Source organism: Budorcas taxicolor, chromosome 9, assembly GCF_023091745.1.
Source record: "Budorcas taxicolor isolate Tak-1 chromosome 9, Takin1.1, whole genome shotgun sequence".
NCBI lineage: Eukaryota > Metazoa > Chordata > Mammalia > Artiodactyla > Bovidae > Budorcas > Budorcas taxicolor.
The window spans coordinates 72961283-72986649 of NC_068918.1; the positions used below are offsets into that span (position 1 = coordinate 72961283).

General features: G+C 39.2%; 1 protein-coding gene across 1 annotated transcript in view; it reads left to right on the forward strand.

The window, feature by feature from the left end:
* Nucleotides 1-25367, forward strand: part of UTRN (utrophin) — a 543338-nt gene that overhangs the window by 93653 nt on the left and 424318 nt on the right. Inside the window, exon 2 of the mRNA XM_052646047.1 lies at nt 13491-13552. Coding sequence (XP_052502007.1) covers nt 13491-13552 — 62 coding nt within the window. The remainder of the gene's footprint in view (nt 1-13490; nt 13553-25367) is intronic.

Here is a 25367-nt window from a genome sequence, read left to right on the forward strand (position 1 = left end):
TAGAGTGAGAGAGATCTAGTAAGGAAGCTAAGTCTTGGAGCAAATGCTTTTGGTGTTTTTATAAAACTGACTAAAATGATTAAGACTTTTCAGTCCAAAATGATGGAAGAGGAGAGCAGATATAATTACTAGCTATAAAATCATTTATTTCAGAAAAGCAAGCATGAATTTCTTCTAATCATCAACTAAATTGATTAAAGTAATCTTCAAGTTAATCTAGACTTATTGATGCTTTATTAGTCACTCAGTCATGTCTGACTCTTTGCCACCCCATGAACTGTAGCCCGCCAGGCTCCTCTGTCTATGGGATTTTCCAGGCAAGAATACTGGAGTGGGTTACCATTCCCTTCTCCAGGAGATCCTCCCAACCCAGGGATCAAACCCAGGTCTCCTACATTGCAGGCAGATTCTTTACTATCTGAGTCACCAGGGAAGCCCACTTTGATGCTTTAATGATGTACATTTAAGACAAAGAGAAGGAAGATCTATGATATACAGAAATAATTGCCAAGTTTGCAATTCCCAGAAATGGTATAGACTGACTTTATGAATTTTTATAAACAGCAAAAAAATCAGACCCACATTATAGACTATTAAATAAAGACAGTGCTAATTTGAAGCAGGATCCTAATTTTCAACAGTGATTTTAGAGGATAAATGATCATGTGTGCTGATCATGGTTAGTGTGCTGGGTAGTGGTTTTTGCATTGTTGATACTCTAGATTTTATCTTTTAGCTCCTTTGTCTAACCCTACCTGAATAAGCTTTTCAATAAAAAGTATTAATAACACCTGTGAACTTTTTACATGGTTATCTAAACTGAAAATGAAGAAATATGCATTTTTCAACATAAGGCTATATTTAATTTGTTTTGTTTATTAACTTTCAATTTATACACTTTTAAGCAAAGAGTGCTGTGTTTCATGGGCTGATTTCTTAACTCTGAGGTTCATGGGAAAAATCTTTACCCCCGCGATTTTAAGGGGAGACATAGTGTTCCTTTCTGGCATTTTCTTCCTGCTTATTATAAATATTTATCTTGGGCAAAGGATCACATTTTAATGGACTTGCAATTTTGAAAATTTAGTAAAATGACTTCCTTTTTAAAAAATTATCTAACATCTTGATTTTAACTTGCTGTGGCTAAATATTAAAACATTCCAAAATAGAGAAAAAAGTTCAAAAAGCTACTTCTGATATACTGTATATATTTTTTTAATTTAAAAATTGCATTTGCACTGCATGGTATTTCATGAGTACATGATCAAAGGACAAATACTTCGTTTTCTCCAAGGTAAATGTTCTTTTTCTCAAACTGAGTATAGTATTAGGCCTTTTATAAAGTCTAGGTAGCTTGTGTGAGCTGTGGATCTCTCTTCTCTTTAGTTGCTAAGTTGTGTCAGACTCTTGCGACCCCATGGACTGTAGCCTGACAGGCTCCTCTGTCCATGGGATTCTCCAGGCAACAATGCTGGAGTGGGTTGCCATTTCCTGCTCCAGGGGTTCTTCCTAACCCAGGAATTGAACCCAGGTCTCTTGCATTGCAGGCAGATTCTTTACCAACTGAGCTATGAGGGAAGCCCTGAACTGTGGATAACATTCTGTTTTGCCTTAATCTTACATTTTATCTTCTCATCTTCCTAACTGATCAGTGCCCTGATCATTTTGCCTAGATATACTTGAATTTATTGCAAATGGTGTATTTTAAATGATGGAACTTCCTTTTCAACAGTGTTTCCACAGTGGATAGACTAGAAGGTGAGGAGAGATGGACCAACTCAGGGACCTTTATTTTACATCTAATAATCTCTGCAGACTGGAGTGGAAAACTCACTGGAAAGGCAGATACAAGCAATTTAACTTGGAGAATTTCATATTTAGAAATATGTGCCCTTAACTACATCTAATTTAAAAGTGTGGATTCTGATACATTTCTCTCATTCATCCTCTGGGGTTTGGCTCCCTGAGGGAACCCTTCTCGGGTACTGAGTCTTGGCATCTACCATCTCTCCCTCCCCACTAGATCCTTCCTGTCTGCATGTAATTACAAACACACGGAAGTCTCTTTATTCTCGCCATCCCAGTCAAAAGCAGACCGACAGGCAGGCAGACCTCCTCCCAGCCTGGTTTATTTTTATAGCTGCTAAATTCTCTAACCTTTCTGCTTGTGCACATTGAAATGGAGAAAAATGCCTTTTGCAGGGTCAGTGTTTTAAAGAAAATTATGTGTATTATGTGCGCAGTATTATGTGTGTATTTCAGAAATTAAAAATATAGTAGACTATAGGAGTCTCTCAGGCTCTTCTGAGAAATAAACAGTGCTAATGTTTCGGCTCTTACCTTTCTGGTCGTATTATACACATGACGCATTGTGTGTACTCTTTGGCCTGCACTTTTATTCCTTAATATAGTGTGAAAAATCCTCCCATGTCTTTGTATATTCTTCTTTAGTAACATTTTTGATGTTTGCATTTATGTATGAAAATATACTTCTAAATAATGCCCAAGGATGAACATTTAGAATAACAATTTTTTTTTCAATTATGAAGAATGTTTTGAAAAACATCCTTTTGAAGATTTCTAAATATCTGTGTGTCTAATGATTTCGTAAGATAAATTCTCAGGCTTTCTGGGTCAATGGTTATGTAATTTAAAAATATTTTAATATAGATATTGTCATATTGCGCCAGGAAACTTGTAATAATTGGCAGGTCTGCCAGCCCAGCTTCCCTGTTCCCTCATAGCATCATATGTCAGCTGGTCTTAGGGGTTAAGTTCACTTATCTTTTTTTCAGGCCTCATTTTCCCCAGCAATTCCGGTAACTTGCTTTCACACTGTGGGATATGTCTTTCTTCTGAAAACTTGAGCTTCTGAGATAGCCTCTTTTATGTGAAGACTCTCTCCCATTTGCTCTAATCCTGCTTGGTATCTTCACCCAAATATCCTACTACTACTACTAAGTTGCTTCAGTCGTGTCCAACTCTGTGCAACCCCATGGACGGCAGCCCACCAGGCTCCCTGATCCCTGGGATTCTCCAGGAAAGAACACTGGAGTGGGTTGCTATTTCCTTCTCCAAAGCAGAAAAGTAAAAAGTGAAAGTGAAGTCGCTCAATCATGTCCGACTCTTCAAGATCCCATGGACTACAGCCTACCAGGCTCCTCCGTCCACGGGATTTTCTAGGCCAGAGTACTGGAGTGGGTCGCCATTGCCAAATATCCTGCTAACCTCTAACTCATCAGGTGAAAAGAGTTTCCTTTCCTAATCCAGTTCTCTTCTGGTCCTTTTTTCCCCTAATAGAGAGACACTATTGACCTTCCGGGCTTCCCAGGTGGTGCTACTGGTAAAGACCCTGCATGCTAATGCAGGAGACATGAGATGTGGGTTCGATCCCTGGCTCAGAAAGATCCCTTGGAGGAGGGCATAGCAACCCACTCCAGTATTCTTGCCTGGAGAATCCCATGGACAGAAGGGCCCGGGGCAATGTAACTCTGGTCCATAATCATCCAGCCAGAGAAAGGGCATGCATTTTTGTCTGCCAGTCCTGTTCTTTTCAGGCCTTTAAGACTGTTTGCTTCAGCTGGTCTCTTCTGTGAATGCCCCCTCCACCACCATTTATATATGCTTTTAACATGTTAATTCAAGGCCCAATTCAAATGCAACTTTTTTCTTGAATTCTTCTCTGATCTCCTCCTCACCTCCACCAAGAAGAAACATTTTCCCTCTGAATTTATAAATATATTTGTACCTATTTATGGGCATCCCTGGTGGCTCAAATGGTAAAGAATCTGCTTGCAATGTGGGAGATCTGATTTCGATCCCCGGGTCAGGAAGATTCCCTGGAGAAGGAAATGGTAACCCACTCCAGTATTCTTGCCTGGGAAATCCCACGGATAGAGGCGCCTGTTGGGCTATAGTCACAAAGAGTTGGACATGAGTGAGCAGCTAAAACACACACACACCCTAATATATTAGTTATAATTGTCCATCTGTTATTTATGTACTTGCCTCATACCTGTCTCCCAATTCTTCACATACCTCCCCTTGATAGCTTCTTAAAAGCAGCACTTGGATATTTTTTGGGACCAATAGAATTTGTCTGGTGCTCAGTGTCACCATCTGTTTCTTCGTACAATGTTTTCCTCAAAATAGATGAACAACTAATTTCCACTGAAAGAGTAGAAAATATTAAAACTAAATGATGAATGTAAGAATGACTTAGAAATATTTCCTATCCTTACTGTCTATTTCTTGGACCAGAAGTCTTACAAAATGAACAAGACCAATTTGGTCATGCCCAACTGTAAATTTCTGCTTTATTTTTACTCAGTAATACTAGCTCCATTCATTAAACAGTCATTATTAGCCACCAGGCTCAAAAAAAGTTCATGCAGCCTGTTTCATGGGCTTGGTGCTCTGTCCTTTTGAAGGACATGAGGTTTTAGTTGCAAGAGATGCAGGAATATTCTAGACCTGTGCAATGCAGTGTGAAGGCTGTTGTGACTGGTCCAAGCTGAGACATGCTAAAGGTGTGAAATATATACTGAATTTCAAAGACAGTAAGAAAAAAGAATGTAAGATATCAATAGTTTTAGAAATATTGAATATTTGTTGAAATGATACTATTTTGGATATATTGGATTAAATAACATTACTAAAATTATTTTTACCTCTTTTTTTTTAAATGTGGCTACTAAAAAATTTAAAATTATGTGTCTTTCTGTCGCACAGTGCTGGTTTAGAGAAACAATTTAGTTAGACTTATAGAAAGCATTGGATAACTAGAACCCTCCCAGCTCATGGCCAAATGCAGGGCCTTCTAGACTTGCTAGATTTCAGTTGTTTAATTGATGTTGGGACATGTCTGTAAAATATTTTGGCCAATTTACATGCATTGAATAACACTATATTCACTAGTGGGAGATTGTTTCCAACCTTCTAATTATGCCAGTTCTCAAGCCACAGAAAAAGTGCATTTCTCACATTAATTAAATTAATTAGCAAAGGCTCTGGTGTTAATGGAGACAAAGATAATTGATGCCTTTGTAGCAGCCACCTCTGGAGTTTAGCCTTTCTAATTAAATTACAGCTCATCATCTCTGGAGTGTTATCTTGGGTTGGGACAACTGTGAGCAAGCCCCTAGAGTGGTTTGCACCCTGGAATGTGTGTGTCCCTTTGTGGCCAACTTTTCCAAGTTGTTTAAGCCACGTGAGGAGGCATCTTAGGTACCTGCTTTCTGCTTTCCCGTCTTTCCTTTTAGGATTCTCTTCCTACAGTTTTCAAGAGGAGGACATACTTCTTATCCTCCATCCATCTTACTGGGCTGCATTATTGTGAGGCTCTAAACACAGGGCAGTTTAGGAATGCAAAGCAAAGAATACTTCCTTAAGAATTTTAAAAATAGTCAGTGACTTACTGTATCTGGGGCCAGGCTTTTTGCCTCTTTCTGTCCTCCCATCCATCCATCCGTCCTTCCATTCATTCATCCATCTGTTTATCCATCCACTCACCTTAGAATCAGAATTCTGGATGGAGTTGTTGCCCTGGAGTACATGTGAAAGTAGCTTTAATTTTTAAAAATTTTTTGAAATTTATTTATTTGACCGCATTGTGAGGCTTGCCGGATCCTAGTTCCCTAACCAGGGATTGAATCCAGGCCCTGGTAGTGAAAGCACTGAGTCCCAATTACTGGACCACAAGAGAATTCCCTGAAAGTGGTTTTTATTTTATTTCATTTTAATTTTTTAAGATTGTAGGTTCTTTATTACCGAATCTTTAAAATCCAAATGTGTCTTTAAATAGAAAACTAAAGTCAGACTTCCCACGTCAGAAATTATGTCTGATTTAGCAGATTAGTTTGACAATGAGGAGTTAGTTTTGCCAGTTAGGGAATAGAGGAGACATTTTCTATAATCAAATGATCTAGGTTTGCACCTTGTTAACAATGTGCTAGGACTTATGTCTGTTTTTGTGTTTAAATTTACTATAAATATTAGTTGTCAACTTAAAAATGTGCCTGGGGATTCTTTTAGGGAATTTTCATGGAAACTTACTTGCATGGATTTTCTACATCTTGAGATATATTTTTAGGAAATAGTTTTTTGAGGGTTCATAGACAGGGCAGGAGGAGAAGGGGACGACAGAGGATGAGATGGTTGAATGGCATCACCTACTCAATGGACATGAATTTGGGTAGACTCCAGGAGTTGGTGATGGACAGGGAGGCCTGGCATGCTGTGGTTCATGGGGTCGCAAAGAGTTGGACACAACTGAGCGACTGAACTGAACTGAAGACAGTTTTTAGAACACAATAGATCTTTATTTAGCTGGAATAAAGTGAAGAATCAAAGTTTACAGAAAAATTTTTAATTAGTCTAACTTTTTTCAATCATTAAGAAAAAATTAGTTTTCTATCGATGACAGTGACTCATTATCTTTATGACTCATTCAGCTCCTCCTAAATAACCTCTCCTTATTCTGTGATATTTCCAGTGATTTTAATAAAACTCTCTTACTCTCAGGATAGAAGTCCAAAGTGAAGTGTTTTGTATGTAAAGTTTACAGTTTCTTTCTCCTTGTTCTTCTGCATTTGCAGCACATTTAATATGGTTATATCTAAGATGTAAAAAAAGTTTTTCCAAAGCATACTTCCACAAAGAAGGTTAGAAACAATGCCAGGTACCTGTAGAACTTACAGACACTCTTCAGTTAAGATTAGCAGGTATAAAGAGTGAAAGTAGGAAAGCATTCCCTCCTGTATTCCTGTGCATTCATTTGAAAAGCATGAGGAACTCATCAAGGAGAAAATAGTTTAGAGGTAATACACTCTGGAATTAGAAGATGGACAGGAATCAATGGCTATATCAAATTCTGAAAATAATTATTTGGGGAATAAATTAATTGTTCTGCAATCTTGTATGGATTAAGTGCAAAAGAGCTGTCGCTGAATCCTAGCCGCTTTGTAGTAGCATACTTTTGAACTTGGGCTAGTTCGGAGTCTTCAGGAAATTTCAAAGTTTAGGGGATTTTGCTTGGTAATTTTTGAGTTTCCAAAATGCCTTTTTATGATCAGCATCATTAAGTCATTCAGTTCAATTCAGTTCAGTCACTCAGTCGTGTCCGACTCTTTGTGACCCCATGAATCGTAGCACGCCAGGCCTCCCTGTCCATCACCAACTCCTGGTTCACTCAAACTCACGTCCATCGAGTCAGTGATGCCATCCAGCCATCTCATCCTTTGTCGTCCCCTGCTCCTCCTGCCCCCAATCCCTCTCAGCATCAGAGTCTTTTCCAATGAGTCAACTCTTTGCATGAGGTGGCCAAAGTACTGAAGTTTCAGCTTTAACATCATTCTTTCCAAAGAACACCCAGGACTGATCTCCTCTAGAATGGACTGGTTGGATCTCCTTGCAGTCCAAGGGACTCTCAAGAGTCTTCTCCAACACCACAGTTCAAAAGCATCAATTCTTCGGCATTCAGCTTTCTTCACAGTCCAACTGTCACATCCATACATGACCACTGGAAAAACCATAGCCTTGACTAGACAGACCTTTGTTGGCAAAGTAATGTCATTAAAGAAATGCAAATACAAACCATTACATACCACTTCACACTTACCTGGATGGCTGTAATAATAATAGTTTTAAAAAAGAAAGTGTTAGTGAGGATGTAGAGAATTTGAAACCCATATACATCGCTAGTGGAAGTATAAAATAATGCACCTGCTATGGAGAACGTTTCAGCAGTTCCTCAAAAATCTAAAGATAGAATTACCATATGACCCAGCAATTCCACTCCTAGGTGTATATCCAGGGGAACTGAAAGCAGGGATTGGAACAGACACTAATACACAGTTTTCATTGTGGCATTATTTACAATTGCTGAAAGATAGAAACAACCCAAGTGTCTATCAATAGATGAATGGGTAAAAAAATGTGGCATATACATGCAATGACTATTACATACTATGAATAGCCACAAAAAAGAAATGAGGTTCTGACACACGCTACAACACGGAGGAATCTTGAAAACATTATTCTAAGTGAAATAAGTCAGACACCAAGGGACAGATGATGTGTGAATTCATGTCTGTGAAATATTAAGGTGGCTTAAATGCATAGAATTAGAAAGTGGATTAGAAGTTACTGGAGCCTGGGCAAGTGGGGGAATGGGAGAAGTGTTGCTAAATGGTTACAGAATTTCTGTTTTGGTGGATGAAAAATTTTGGAAATAATGAGAATGGTTGTACAACATTGTAAATGAAATTGATGTTACCAAATTGAGTACTTTAACATAATTAAAATAGCAGATTTTATGTTATATATATTCTACACAAAACATTGACATTTTAATATACCAAAACTCATTAAATTGCATGCTTGAAATGGCTGACTTATATGGGATGTAAATTATATCTGCAGAAAGATATTTTTTAAAAAAGGCAATCTCTGGAGAATCCTTAAAAAACTAGGAATAAAACTACCCAGTGACCCAACAGTCCCACTACTGGACATGTATCCTGAGAAAACCATAATTGAAAAAGGCACAGGTACCTCAGTGTTCATTGCAGCACTATTTTTCAATAGTTAGGACATGAAAGCAACCTAGCTCTCTGTCAACAGATGAATCAATAGAGAAGCTGTGGAACATAGGTAAAATGGAATATTACTCAGCCATAAAAAAGGAACACATTTGAGTCAGTTCTAATGAGGTGGATGAACCTAGAGCCTACTATACAGAGTGAAGGAAGTCAGAAAGACAAATATATATTAAAGCATTTATATGGAATCTAGATAGATGGTACTGATGAATGTATTTGCAGGGCAGCATGAAAACAAAGGCATAGAGAAGAGACTTGTGGACAAGCGGGGTGAAAGGAGAAACCACACAATATTGTACAACAATTATCCTAAGTTTGTGTTTATATTATATACATATAGATAGACCTATGGAAATACAGAATTTTGTTTTATGGTTGTAATGTTGGATTATTATTATTTTGTTTTAGAGAAACATTATAGATTAAGATTTAAATTGAGATTTGTTTCTAGGTTCTGCTAAAAGAATTTTTGATGTGCCCTTGAGCTGATGAAGTGAAAAAAAATTTTAGCTAGTTTCCTGGAAGATTTATCAGGCGGTTTTGTTGATGTTTCTTGCTTCACTTCTCTTACCCATCACAAAAATAAAATTCCAGCCTGGGCAGCGGCCCTTGGATCTGTGTGAGCTTGTCAAAAGCATTTTAAGAAGAGCAAAATATTTAGAGGAAGAATTTGGAAAATCAGCCTTAAGGGATTTAACACATTTTTCTTCTCCTAATTCAGTCCCGTGTTTGTCCCCCTAATGGAGAAAGGTCATTAATGGGTAAGATTTACTAAGCCAAAAAAGGCTTTCAAAAGTTAGATGTTTTCTCTAAAATTCAAATATAAAGAAAACACATGTTTGGAAACCTGAAAGAATAAATTTAACATGTAAATTATACTCAATACACATATAAATAATCCAGTTATCTGTAAAGTTGTGTTATCTGCTTACACATTTTTATTTTGGAAACATTAAAATAACTACTTGACTTGGAGAGTTGAACAAATTTGAGATTTGAAATTTGGTATAAATTTCTATGTATATAATGAAAACAACTGATCATAATAGCGTGATTTAGGATTTTAGTTGTCATGCTACCAACTTTGCTAGCAAATTTCTGTCTCCCTGAAACACTGACTTGGGCCAAGGTTGTTAGCTTAACTTTTTGTGGTGTGGAGGGCAGTTCTATACTAGTAAGTGTTCCAAATTTGTTACATTAAAAAAAAAACAACTCATAATTGAAAAACTGCAGGCTAATTCCTATTCCTTTACTGAATTCATATCTGATAGAAAATAAGAGGTTTGTGTGTGTGTGTATGTGTGTATGTTGTGTGAAAAGGGAAATGTGAAATCAAGGCTTATTGAGATGTAAATCCCCCCTTTCCCCAGAAAAATGAATAAAGAAGAGTGTTTATAAAGTTTGGAGTATTTTTAAAAAGTTTGAATGCAAGACAATTTATCTTTTACAAGGCAGTACGTTATTTCTGATGGCTCAAGGGTGAAGAACCTGCCTGCCAATGCAGGGGACGCGGGTTTGATCCCTGGGTTGGAAAGATACCCTGGAGAAGGAAATGGTAACCCACTCCAGTACTCTCGACTGGGAAATCCCATGAACAGAGGAACCTGGCGGGCTATAATCCATGGGGTCGCAAAAGAATTGGACATGACTTCACAACTAAACAACAATAACTTCATTTCATATCATATACTTAATTAGACATATATTCAGACTTTTATTTGAACCAAAGATAAAAACTATTATAGAAACACTAACTTCTAATTTTTACACACATCTCTGTATGATGGGAACCTATTTTAAATAGTTGATCTCATTCTATATGTGATACAGCTGGAGGTTTTTAGTTATCTTTTGGGGGCTCCCCAGGTGGCACTAGTGATAAAGAACCTGCTTGCCAATGGAGGAGACTCAGGAGATGAGGGTTTGATCCCTGGGTCGGGAAGATCCCCTCAGGAGGGCATGGCAACCCATTTCAGTGCTCTTGCCTGGAGAATCACATGGACAGAGGAGCCTGGTGAGCTGCAGTCCATGGGGTCGCAAAGACTCAGACACGATTGAAATGACTTAGTACCCACACGGTCATCATTTGAGAAGGTGACAGGTACTCATTTCTTTGTTCGCATTATTTCTGGAGAGGAACCCATATAGTATTTATTAGCTATTTTAATATATTTTTTGAAAGTAAGAAGATTAAATGCTCAGAAAAGAGGTTAAAAAATGTAGAAATGTAAAAAATAAAATAGAAATAAAATGTGAAATAAAATTTGCTTCTCAGAATTTCCTGAATTCCCAATAATTTGGTAAAAATTATTAAATTCAAGGAATTTTATGGAACTGAGAAAATGTAATACTTATGACCATTATATATATTTTTGTTTATAGCAAAATAATTGAATTTGCCATGTATTCTGAACACATATTTAAGATTAAATTCATATTAGTGGGCTGGTATAGCACTGTTCAGGCTGGTGTGTGTCTTACATACTGCATATAATCTCAGCTCTGTCTCTCTTCGATGTGATGGTCAAGGCTGGGACATTCAGAGTGTATCAGCAAGTCCTCTTGGTTAATCAATGGCTCATATGTGGCATTGATCAGATGGTAGAAAGCCTGAAATTGAGGCTGATGCTGACTGTGTTGTCCTTGGTGAAAGGCTGAGTCCTAGCTCGGCTGACAAGACGAAGTTTCTTAGTTTTTTCATCCATTGCCCTCTTTGTGTTTCAGAGTCAGTCTCCAGTTACCTTTATGGATCTGTAGAAGGGCACTCTTTTCTGAAACTCTTGCTATATTTATTCCAGGAATGACCTTTTAATTACAAGCTCTCCTTCCAGAACAGAATAAGGCCCAAAGATACCACTAACTTGGTGAAGTCGTGGTTGAACTTGTAATTATGCTATTAGAGATGAGTGAGGAGGTCTGTGTTGAAGGCAGCTCTTTGAAATTGATGCATTGAGGATGGAGCGCACTTGAGCCTTCTTTGTTACTGTTTTACTGTTATTATGTGGGAAGCAGCCTGGCAGCATGGACAGTAGTGGAACAAGGTCTGTGTTTGTGTGTGTGTGTGTTCAGATAGTACCACAAGCTTTCTTCCAAATATTCCTTACATGGACAGTAGTGGAACAAGGTGTGTGTGTGTGTGTGTGTGTGCAGATAGTACCACAAGCTTTCTGCTTTATTGCAAATATTCCTTACACAGCTTTTAGAACAACTCAGAGACTGTTAACATGCTCTTTTGTAGGATTTATGCCAACAATGACTGTTGCTCATTTTAACAGATAATTGAGGAACAATTGAAGAGGGTATGATTAGAAGTAACAGAAAGGGTACCATGGATATTTTTGTCTTGTTCACACATATACTATAATAATAATTACAACTAGAATAACAACAAAGAGCTCAATGCCAGCTCTTTGCCAAGTATTTCCACTTGTATCCACCAGCCCTCACAGTGCCTTGTAAGTGTTATTAACTCCCATTTTACATGACTTCCTTATACCTAACTAGGTCACTTTGCCCATCTTCAAGAGGTTCAGGGTCCTTTAGATATTTTAAGGTCAATTTTTATTTGTTTGACCTGGAAAATGAATTTGTAATTCAAGCCAACATTAGTCATTAAAAAACAACAACAAAAAAAAAACTCCTGTGGTTTCTCCGCTTGTAAAATGTGTAGATTCCTTTTTTTTTTTTTTTTTAAGGGAGGTTGTTTATTTTCAATTGGAGGATAATTGCTTTACAATATTGTGTTGGTTTCTGCCATGTAGTAACATGAATCAGCCATAGTTATATGTGTGTCCCCTCCCTCTTAAACCCCCTTCCCATCTCCCATCCCCTCCCACCCCTCTAGGTTGTCACAGAGCATAGGGTTTGAGCTCCCTGTGTCATATAGTAAATTCCCGCTGGCTCTCTGTTTTTCATATGGTAATGTACATGTTTTAATGCTACTCTCTCACTCAGTTCTTCCCACCCTGTGTCCACAAGTCTGTTCTCTCTGTCTGCATCTCCACTGCTGCCCTGCAGATAGGTTCATCAGTACCATTTTTCTAGATTTCATATATATGTGTTAATATATGATATTTGTCTTTCTCTTTCTGACTTACTTCACTCCATCTAATAGGCTCTAAGTTCATCCACCTCATTAGAACTAAGTCAGTTGTGTTCCTTTTTATGGCTGAGTAATATTCCACTGTGTATATATACCACAACTTTTTAATCCCTTCATCTGTCTGTGGACATCTAGGTTGCTTCCATGTCCTAGCTATTGTAAATAGTGCTACAATGAACACTGAGGTACAGGTGCCTTTTTCAGTTATGGTTTCCTCAGGGTATGTGCCCAGTGGTGGGTGTAGATTGCTTTCAAAGATAAGACTGACGGATTACACAATTAGCTATAAACTTTATAGTAGTTTTTGTTCTATAGGAATTGTATGAAAAGGGGGGGAATCATGAGTTTCTTAGTTTTTTTGAAAAAAGATCTTCCATTTTTTTGTCTTGAACATGCTATAACATTTTTGGCATGCTGAAACTGTATTTAAACAAAATGCAACAGAAAGTCTTATGTGTACATGTATATAATACTTTGAAAGCAAGGTCTTGATTCTTTTCTCATGAACATGGATTTAAGGGTTGGTGGTGATATGCTGAGATGTGGGGTGAAAAAGCCAGCTTCTCTGGAAAGGTGCCTGGGCCTCCCTCTGCTATGGATGTTTGTTAGCAGACTCCATACATATCGAATCCATCAGTCATCCCTTCATTAACTATGGATCATTGTGCCTCAGGAATTCTACTAATAGACAATGTAAAACTCTCCAGGATGGAGATAATCTTATTTAGCACCTGAGTAAAACTATAAACTCTAATATTTTCCCTTCTCTCTCCTTTTCCCTCCCACAGATGAACACAATGATGTACAGAAGAAAACCTTTACCAAATGGATAAATGCTCGATTTTCAAAGGTAATGGAGACTTTCAAAAACTTTGATGATTTGAATGCCTCATTCTGGTTGATAGAGTTTTGTTGGAGGTGCAGTGAATTTTCCCTAGGAAATGTGACCTAACAGAAATCTTCTGAGTATGCAGATACATTTATTTTTCCTTTACTCTCTATAATAAGTTTAAATGGAAATTCTGGTATAAAAAGTTCATGGTATAAACATTCATGGTAAAAAGCTCTGTATTTTTATCTAACATTCTGTAGGGGCTTCCCAGGTGGCTTAGCAGTAAAGAATCTCCTTTCTAGTGCAGCAGATGCAAGAGACATGGGTTCAATCCCTGGGTCGGGAAGATACTCTGAGGAAGAAAATGGCAACCCACTCCAGCATTCATTCTTGCCTGGAGAATCCCATGGACAGAGGAGGCTGGCGGGCTGCAGTCCATGGGGTTGCAAAAGAGCCGGACGCAACTTAGTAACTAAAAAAATAACAGCATTCTCTAGATATGAAGCTGCTAGCTTGCTGCTTTGGATTCTGTGGCTTCTTGGTGCATTTAGGAAATAATATCTCTTTGGGAAATTTTTGTGCTTACTTAGCTAAAAAGATGATGGTTTCATTTTTGCCTGGTTAAAATCAATTTGCTATCATTCAGGTAGCCTTTTCTACCTTGTGTAGTGTTTGGGGATTGTCATACTGATAGGTCTGGCTAATAATGTTTACTGCCCTGTGGTTCTTTTCTTTTGAACTTCCTGATTTATTTCCCCCAAATCTGTTCTTTCTCAGCATTTCTAACCACTTGGATCATAATCAAGTTTTGATTAATATTTTTTAGGAGCAAGAATGCTGAAGAGAGAAATTGATATTGCTCTTTTTAAACTAGTTCTAATATAATTATTCATTGGTCATTTGAGTTGGAATTTTGTCTTCTAAATCTGAGATGGGAGAAGAATTTTCAGATTTTTGATTATGCTGCTGCTGCTAAGTAGCTTCAGTCGTGTCTGACTCTGTGCGACCCCATAGACAGCAGCCCACCATTCCTCTGTCCCTGGGATTCTCCAGGCAAGAACACTGGAGTGAGTTGCCATTTCCTTCTCCAGTGCATGAAAGTGAAAAGTGAAAGTGAAGTCGCTCAGTCGTGCCCGACTTGTAGCGACCCCACGGACTGCAGCCTACCAGGTTCCTCCATCCATGGGATTTTCCAGGCAAGAGTACTGGAGTGGGGTGCCATTGCCTTCTCCATTTTTGATTATAGGACTATGCAAAAAGCTAAAGGCATCTCAGAGAAACCCTGTTTTGGGGGTTTTTAATTTTAAAATTTCTTATTTTTCCATTTGAGAATGTTGCAAAGGTCAGAAAAATAAACATTGGCATTTCTTTGAGGCAAAATCAGAATGTTTTAAGATTACTTTGAGTTGCAGTGCAGTTTAAAAGTTGTTCCACGTCCCACTATTTACAGTTCATTATTTGATTGCAGTATATTTTTAGGTTTTCCAAGTTTTTGTTGAGGAATATTTTGTCTTGCTTCTGAGAATGTAAGGAATGTGAAGACCGCCTGACTTTGATAGAGGGTCAAGGAAGAGAATTACTCCATAATTGGTGGTTTTGTGTGTGGGATTACTCTGAAGCAGACAGAGGTGATTTTTGGTAAAATTTTATTTGTTTTGTTCAAGAGGTACAGTTAACGTCTGGGTGCTTTGGATTCAACATTATTCAAAACTTTTGAAGTAATCGTCTTCGTGTGGACCAGATTCTGGGCAACATGGTTTTAGGAACGAAGAGTCTATACAGGAGATATTTTATCCCAAGGGCCTCATGAGTGCTCAGTTGTGTGAGATTCTCTATTTTGACGATTACTGAGGTTAATATGGTCCTTTTCTAGACAGTGCAAGGTAGCAGACCTCGTTTTTAGCAGCTTGAGTCATTGTGGAAGAATCACCTTAGGGCTGATTTTGAAGATTGATGTGAAAACTTTGTAGTGTTGATAGGCTTGCATTTAAGTAACATTTGAAACCAGGTGAATTACTTTGTTCCTGTTTGTGAGACTAGAGAGACCTAGATAGCACTGTAGGACACAAAAAGAGAAGTAAAGATGACAGTTGAGCAAGAATAACTGAAAATGTTGAAGCTTATCATTATTGCCATGAATCTCACCCAGACAAGACATTCCCTTAACAGCACATGATAGATCACTGAACTGGGGCATCACCCGGCAGACCCACGTCCTTTCCAGGTCCGTAGCCATTGCTGATACATGTAAGGTTAGACCCTTGAACCCAGTGCTGCCCAAGTACTCCTTCACTCTGAGCTTTAAAAATATCCTCACTTCTGTTATTGTCCTGGGACTTCTTCTTCCCTGGATGGTTCTCAGTATTTACTGATCATGTGGGTCATATACCCCACCGAATTCTTTCAAGAAGTAACTCAGTATTTATCATGGGTCACTGATATCTTTGGGTGTTCCTGGTGGCTTAGACAGTAAAGAATCCTCCTGTAATGCTGGAGACCTGGGTTTGATCCCTGAGTCGGGAAGATCCCCTGGAGGAGGGCACGGCAACCCACTCTAGTATTCTTGCCTGGAGAATCCCATGGACAGAGGAGCCTGGTGGGCTACAGTCCATGGGGTTGCAAAGAGTTGGATACGACTGAGCAACTAAGCACAGCACAGCATTGATATCTTTAAAAAGATCTGAACACAAAGTCCAGTAGTACTAGAATAGTTTATTTAGTGAACTTGATATTTACATGGATACATTTATAACGTATTAAATGAAGGCTTTAAGTCCCATGTAAATTCTTTGCCCCAGGAAGCTTGTAATTATTAGCAAGACAATGAAATGATTAAGTAACATTGTCAGTTACAGTAAAAGGTCCAGTTATGTAGACTGACATGGAAGCTAAAAGCTTGTTATTGTTTTCAAGAACAATTTTTATTAAGACCACTATTAGGTTTTTTTTTTTTTTTTCAAGAACAGGTTTTTTATTTTTATTTTTTATTATGGCTACTATTAAAAGATTTTTTGGAGAAAAAAATATCAAAGTAGAGCTGCCCCTGAAAACATTTCCTTTCCGATTACTTCTGATAAGAAGTCAAAGTCTAGAAGGAAATCTGGAGGAGCCTAGAACACAGTTATCAAAGGATTTATGATTATTTGGATACAAAGAGGAGAGCTCATAACTGTCACACTAAATTCCAAGCACACTGTTTCCTTTCTTCTGGTTGTTTTAATTCTGTAAGTCGGGCCTCTTCCACACTGATGATCAGAAAAGGGAATAAAAATTCTGAACTGGAAGATTTCCATAAACTCCCCACAGATTCTTGCTGAGTTTGGGATCAGGTTGTATTTGGGCATGGTGTATCCGGAGGTTCGGTTCAGTTCAGTTCAGTTCAGTTGCTCAGTTGTGTCTGACTCTTTACGACGCCATGAATTGCAGCTTGCCAGGCATCCCTGTCCATCACCAACTCCTGGAGTTCACTCAGCCTCATGTCCATCAGGTCGGTGATACCATCCAGCCATCTCATCCTCTGTCGTCCCCTTCTCCTCCTGCCCCCAATCCCTCTCGGCATCAGAGTTTTTTCCAATGAGTCAACTCTTCGCATGAGGTGTCCAAAGTACTGGAGTTTCAGCTTCAGCATCATTCCTTCCAAAGAAATCCCAGGGCTGATCTCCTTCAGAATGGACTGGTTGGATCTCCTTGCAGTCCAAGGGACTCTCAAGAGTCTTCTCCAACACCACAGTTCAAAAGCACCAATTCTTTGGCGCTCAGCTTTCTTCACAGTCCAACTCTCATATCCATACATGACTGGAAAAACCATAGCCTTGACTAGACGGACCTTTGTTGGCAAAGAATATCTCTGCTTTAGAATACGCCATCTGCTGCTAAGTCACTTCAGTCGTGTCTGACTCTATGCGACCCCATAGATGGCAGCTCGTCAGGCTCCCCTGTCCCTGGGATTCTCCAGGCAAAAACTCTGGAGTGGGTTGCCATTCCTTCTCCAGTGCATGAAAGTGAAAAGTGAAAGTGAAGTCTCTCAGTTGTGTCCGACTCTTAGCAACCCCATGGACTGTAGCCTACCAGGCTCCTCCATCCATGGGATTTTCCAGGCAAGAGTACTGGAGTTGGGTGCCATTGCCTTCTCCCAATATGCCATCTAGGTTGGTCATAACTTTCCTTCCAAGGAGTAAGTGTCTTTTAATTTCATGGCTGCAATCACCATCTGCAGTGATTTTGGAGCCCCTCAAAATAAAGCCTGACACTGTTTCCACTGTTTCCCCATCTAGTGATGGGACCAGATGCCATGATCTTAGTTTTCTGAATGTTGAGGTTTAAGCCAACTTTTTCACTCTCCTCTTTAAAGAGGTTAGCAAGAGAAAAAACGGTACTGTTGAAGGGAACGGATTTTATTTCATTTCTTTTTTATCCATGTCCTTTGGTATGTTGTGGTGACTTTAAAATGTAATTATTGATCGAGTCTACTTTTTCTGTGCAATGTGAGTCTCTCTACAGAGTAGTACTGTCCTTGTGCTGAGAAATCCAAGTAGACCCTTATGGCCTCTTCTGCCATTTAGAAATTTGTTTTAAATTCCTTCCCTGGACATCTCCTTCTTGAACACCCCCCCACACCAACCAAATTCTCAAATGCCAAATTTTGTTGATTCTAGTACCATATACATTCAACATCATTCGTTTTTCTCCATCTTTCCTGACACTGACATCCCCTTTTGCCAAGTCATTTTTATCTGAGTTAAGAATAATTAAATGCCTTTTTGGTGGGCAGAAAATCTGTGGGAATCCTGTCAGCTCAGCCATATGAGGTATCTGCCTTATATCATCTTTGAGCTACTGTACAACTCAGTGAGTTGTAGAAAACGGTTAGTAATGGAAATGATTCTTATCCATAAAAATGCAGAGTGGCTGGAATGCAATTGATTATTTCCCCTTGGGTAGACTAGGTTTTACATCTGTTGTCAATTTATTTCAACTTTCCTGTATTGCATTTAACATGTGGTTTAAAAATTTTTTCTTTGAACCAGTTGTAATACCTTCTGGTTTCCTGATTGCTTAATGAGTTAAAGCCTTAAATGTACTTTAATAATACATTTGTTTGAGAATCATGACTTTACTATTTGGGGAATTTATCCCTGAATATGTGGGCCATTATCATAATCTACCACTAGGTTTTCCTTTCTATGGTTCACCTTATCCATCTCCTTCCTTCTATTTTCTACAGAATAGCTGGAGTGTTTCTTAAAGTGTAAGCCTAAATACCTCTTTCTCTTCAGTAAAATCTTTCAATGGCTGTCTGTTTGTTCTTATTTGGCTTTTAAGAACCTAAGAAGTTGCCCCTGCAATCTACTTTAATTTCACTTTACTCTAGCTCATTATACTCTGGCCACTGCAGTGGACCTTCTCATGGCTTTAGCATGTTCTCCTTCCTCCATTTTTTTCTAGGCAGCTCCTACTCCTTTTTCTTGCCTGAGCTTAAATGTCACTTTCCCAAGGACACTTTTTCTGAGCTCCCAGACTTGGGCGGATATGTTCTGTATGCTAAAGTGTTAATCTTTGAAGCACTTACTATAATTGTCTTTTAACTAATTGCGTCTCAAAATACTTGTCTTCCCTTTTCTAGACAGTGGTGTGTTCCATGGGTGCAGGGACTGTCTATTTTATTAACTGGCACAACCTCTAGCATTTAGTAAGCATTCAGTGAGTGTCTGTATGCTTAGTAAATAAATGAATGGCAGTGACAGAAGCATACATTTAAATGCCTAACAGTATATACGTCCAAAAACCAGGTGAAAGTGGTTGTCTTGGAAATAGATGGAGTAGAGTGTGGAATTGAGTGCAGAATGGCATAAATTGCTTTATTTCATGGAAACAAAACATTAAGGTTTTGATGCATTTATCCACAAAAACAAATCCAACCATGCAAAGTTTCCACATTTACCTGGTGTCTGGGAGATGTGCTGGAAAGATTGTTAAATCATCATTTGGATTTAATATGTATGATTCTCTTATTTATGGGAGAGGCTTCTTCAAATAGGATGTGCCTACTGAGTTCACAGTGATGAAAAATGAACTTTAAAACTTAAAATCTGCTCAATTCATTCCTCTCTAAGGGGTTTGGTTAAGAGTTTGAGAATACTGTATAATACTTGCATAGCTAAGACAGCATTTACTATACATATATATTCTTTTCGCTGCAAATCCTTGTTAGTATGTCACAGAATACATGCCACTTTGGAGTCTGGTTATCCTGAGAAGTCACACAGTGTAGAATAATTTAGGATTATTGGGTTTGAGAAGTTATGGAAAGCATAGGAAAAAATGATTATCTAGAGGAGTTGAGAATTTGGAAATTAAATACTTATTCCTGGGTATGCTGCTCTTTTATTTATGACCTCGGGCAAATTATTAGCCAGTTTTTTTTTTTTTTTTTGCCAGGTCACTTGGTTTTTACTCCTTTAGTTGTAAAACACACTGGAGCATAATTACTTGCCTCATATTGCTAAGAAATATTGAGGCATTATTGTGAAACTTTATAGATTATAATTACCTAGGAATGCTAAATTAAGACTCTATCAGGGACCCTTCCAATTTGTGGTACCCCTGATCTGTGCTGTACATATATTTTAAAGCAAAAATGGAAAAAGGCATTGGCTTATTAAGCCCACTTTATTCCATGGTCTGGTGGGTGAAGTTTGAGTGTTTTGTTCACTCTGATTTTAAGAGGCTCGTTTATTAGTGGATTCTCCTCCGAAGGGAGGCAGCGAAGGCCTCACTCTTTCAGTGTTTAGAAATTTGTTCTGACTTTAAGCCTGCATTTTCTTTGGCTGAAGTTCAGAACTGCTCATCTGTCAGAGCAGAGATGTACAAATTGCAGAAGCTCTTTTATCAGTTTGGTGAGGCAGTTCTCAAAAGAAGTTTAAAGAATAAAGGTTAGGTAGAGAATAGGCCCACTTAAAAATGCTGAACTTCAGTTTGGGCAGATTTCTGCTTTTCCTTTTTCGAAGACAAAGATGAGCCAAGTTTTCATTTTGTTACTATTCCAAACTTGAACTTCAAATGTATAGAACATCAGAAAGGAAATCTGTGAAGCATTTTTAAACCATTTCAATGTGAAGAGCTTTTCCAGTATGTTCCCTTTGGAGACAGTGGGACATTGCTTTGTGTCCTGTTGTTTGCAACTCTGTTCACACTGGATGTGGTGGGTCACAAAAATAGGAGTGGGAAAGGATGTGTAGGAGAGTGCAACAAAAGCTGCCTCTATGTGCTTAGTCCCCTTCTTAGTGTCATGAGGGAGACTGTACAGGCTTCCTTGTTTGATCATAAAAAACATCTGTAGTAGAGATTTGAGTTGGAGTTACACACTGAGTTTACTATTGACTTATTTTCATGAATATGTGTATGGTGGCCAACTAATTATTTTAGGGGGCTGTAAACATTCACGTGGTTCCTTAAGTTTCAATTTATGTCTATTCCCCAGTACCTATAAAGCAAACAGTACAGTGCATTTCATATTCCTAAACAGCTTCCTGACATGTTTTAGCTCTATTATGTAAATATTTGGTTTTTGTTGTTATTGTTTTCACTCAGTTTGATTGGTTTGGTTCCAAACATACTTGAAAACAGGACCTTCACTTAGTTACTGTGGTTAAGTTAAAAAATATATATATATATTAAACATTATTTAACATGCTGTGTTCATACATATTGAGGATTTAATAAATAATTTTGATTGAGGCTATTAGTATTGATACTTTGGAATTGTGGTGCTGGAGAAAACTCTTGAGAGTCCCTTGGGCGGCAAGGAGATCAAACCAGCCAATTCTAAAGGAAACCAACCCTGAATATTCATTGGAAGGGCAATTGCTGAAACTGAAGCTCCAGTACTTTGGCCACCGGATGTGAAGAGCTGACTCGTGGGAAAAGATCCTAATGCTGGTAAAGACTGAAGGCCAAAGAAGTGGACAGCAGAGGATGAGATGGTTAAATAAAGCATCACTGATTCAATGGACATGAATTTGAGCAAACTCTGGGAGATGGTGGATGACTGGATGACAGAGGAGCCTGGTGTGCTGCAGTCCACGGCACTGCAAAGAGTCGGACATGACTTAGCGACTGAACTTTAGTATTTCTAATCGTTAAACAGGTTTGGAAATTTGGTAGCGTATGCTAAGCCTTTGTCATCGATAATCAATTTTGGGATTGATCTGCTGATAGGAAATGGCTTTTCCGCCTTCACCTAGAGAGAGGAGACAGAGCCACCTACCTTGTGCTTTTGCATTCAGCCCATGTAACCCTACCATCTCCATCTTCAGAGATGGGCTCTGATTGGCACGTTGTGGGCCAGTGAGTTATAAACAGAGGATTCTTAAAGAGATGGTGGTTTTGGGGAAAAGAAGCTCTTTCTGTTAAAGAGGACTAGGAGATCTAGGAACCGTTTTCAACTGTACTTGCCCTAGGAAGCTTTTGGCTCCAGTGGCTACTGGTAGTCACTCTTCAACTATGACCAGTCGTGGTGGGAGTCAGACTGGGTGGGAAGTAGAGGGAGCTGACACTGCTATTTTTATTTTTATAATTCATTGGGGAAATAAAAAAAATCCTGTCAACTACAAGATCTCTATTCATCATAGAATACAGAGAAAACACGATTTATTATTGAATGTTTGTGTCAGATGAGGTGCACACAGACAGTTGGTAAAAGACCAGAAATCTGGACAGAATTTCATACAAACATACAATAAAGTAGAACAAAGAACAGTAAGTGTGTTTCTCCTGGAAAGACAAATGGATGCTCCTTGTGCTGGTCTCCTGTCAATCTCCTGACAGACTTCTGAGATGATTTTGAAGTCTTTGTTATTTTGCACTGGAAAATTGAGGATGGATTTATCAAATTCCTGACCCCAAAATTAGGCCTGTTATGTCTTTAAGGAGAGACCTTAAGGAGAAGGAAGGGGCAGGGTGACTGCCTCTCCTTTATTAAACAAAAGAAATCTTTTCTTTACCTTTACATTACCACTATCAAAGCCCTGACTGATGCCTTGCCCTTTTCCATGGAAGGCTGTCTGTTGAGGCAGCCACTGGATTCTGCAGCCATTTCCACTGCTTTGCTAGTTGAGCATATATGGAATGAGCTGTATTATTTATTGATGCAACAGACCTCACCTGGTTATTTGTTCATGGAGTGTGCAAGTGGCCTTGCCCATGGCTGCTGCGTGTGGGAGCCTTTTGCTCTTCAGTGGCTAAGTCAGGTCTGACTCTTTGTGACCCCATGGACTGCAGCATGCTAGGCTTCCCTGTCCTTCCCCATCACCTGGAGTTTGCTCAAACTCAGGTCTGTTGAGTCAGTGATGCCATCCAACCATCTCATCTTCTGTTGTCCCCTCCTTCTCCTGCCTTCAATCTTTCCCAGCATCGGGTCTTTTGCAGTGAGTCAGCTCTTTACATCAGGTGGCCAAAGTACTGGAACTTCAGCTACAGCATCAGTCCTTCCGGTGAATGTTCAGGATTGATTTCTTTTAGGATTGTGTTCCTTTTCATCCCGGTTTTCTCAGTATCATCTCAGTTACTTTTGTTTTTACCGAAAGTGTTAGTTGCTCGGTCCTATCCATGAACTGTAGACTGCCATGCTCCTCTGTCCATGGGATTCTCCAGGCAAGAATACTGGATTGGGTAGCCATTGCCTTCTCCAGGGGATCTTCCTGACACAGGGATCCAACCCTGGTCTCGATCAAGCTTCTAACCTGTATTGAAGGCAGGTTCTTTACCTTCTGAGCCACTTTTTGTTACATATTGTATGACCTTTTAAAATAATTAAGTAATTTTTATTGGAGTGTAATTGCTGTACAATGTTGTGTTAGTTTCTGCTGTGCCAAGAAGTGAATCTGCTATAGGTATAGATATATTCCCTCCCTTTTGGACCTCCTCACCCTGCATCCCACCCATCTAGGTCATCACAGAGCACCCAGCTGAGTTCCCTGTGTTATACGGCAGCTTCTCCCTACATGTCTATTTTGCTCATGGTAGTGCCTGGAATATCCCATGGACGGAGGGGCCTGGTGGGCTGCAGTCCATGGGGTTGCTAGGAATTGGACACGACTGAGCGACTTCACTTTCACTTTTCACTTTCATGCATCGGAGAAGGAAATGGCAACCCGCTCCAGTATTCTTGGCTGGAGAATCCCAGGGACGGGGGAGTGTAGTGGGCTGCTGTCTATGGGGTCACACAGAGTCAGACACGACTGAAGCGACTTAGTAGTAGTAGTAGTAGTGTATATATGTCAATCCCAATCTCCCAGTTCATCCTGTCCCCCTTGTCCTGCTTGTGTCCACGTGTTTGTTCTCTATGTCTGTGTCTCTGTTCCTGCCCTGCACAATAGTTTCATCTGTACCATTTTTCTAGATCCCATATGTATGCGTTAATATATGGCATTTGTTTTTCTTTTTCTGACTTCACTCTGTATTATTTTTGATTTTCGGAAAGATATTATTGGATTTAACTTGTATTTTATGGTATTCTATAATTTCTAAGGCAAATGTGCCTTCGTTAGTTTGACTCCTTTGTGAGCACAGCAACTATCACTGCTGTGTAGCTACTGTGACGTGAGTTGGATTGCCTGAGCCATCTGCTTCTCCGGAATCTCTCTCCTTCCTTTCCTCTTGCCCTCCCTTCTTCCAAATAAGCTTCTAAATGGAATCTTGTCCAGCTCATAAGGACTTGTGCTGACCACCACGAATTCTTAAAGAGGCTGGCCGAGAGCCATGCACTCACTCATTCTTTAAGTGACTGTGGCACATTTTGCCGGCTTTCCTTTGTCAAGGTGCTTACTGACCTGCTTGGCATTTTATTGCTCTTGTTTTGCTTTTCAGTTGAAAGCAGTGCAGCTTTCGCTCTTTTGCCGTGGACTGAATCATAAAGTAGGCACTGAAGATTATGCACTCTTCATTTCATCCATTAAGCTGTATGCTTTATAATTATTGTGAACCTAATTTCATCAGTTTGTTTAATTTTTCCTAGAGATCAATTCAGTCAGTTTAGTCGCTCAGTTGTGTCCAACTCTTTGTGATCCCACGGACTCAGGCACGCCAGGCTTCCCTGTTCTTCACTATCTCCCGAAGTTTGCACCAACTTATGTCATTGAGTCGGTGATGCCATCCAACCATCTCATCCTCTGTCACCCTCTTCTCCTCCTGCCTTCAATCTTTCTCAGCATCAAAGTCTTTTCTAACAAGTCAGTTTTTCACATCAGGTGGCCAAAGTATTGGAGCTTCATCTTCAGCATCAGTCCTTCTAATGAATAATCAGGACTGATTTCCTTTAGGGTGGACTGGTTGGATCTCCTTGCAGTCCATGGGACTCTCAGGAGTCTTCTCCAACACCACAGTTCAAAAGCATCAATTCTTTGGCACTCAGCTTTCTTTACAGTCCAACTCTCACATCCATACATGACTACTGGAAAAACCATAGCTTTGATTAGATGGACCTTTGATGAAGTCAAGTTGTTCAGTCATGTTTGACTCTTTTGCAACCCCATGGACTATAGCCTACCAGGCTCCTCCATCCATGGGATTTTCCAGGCAAGATTACTGGAGTAGGTTGCTGTTCCTTTCTCCAGGGCATCTTCCAAACCCAGAAATTGAACCTGAGTCTCCCACATTGCAGGCAGACACTTTACCATTTGAGCCACCAGGCAAGCCCCTTTGATACCACTTTTTAAATGGTTTGGGCTTCCCTGATAGCTTAGCTGGTAAAGAATCCACCTGCAATGTGGGAGACCTGGTTTTGATCCCTGGGTTGGAAAGATTTTCTGGAAAAGGGAAAGGCGACCCACTCCAG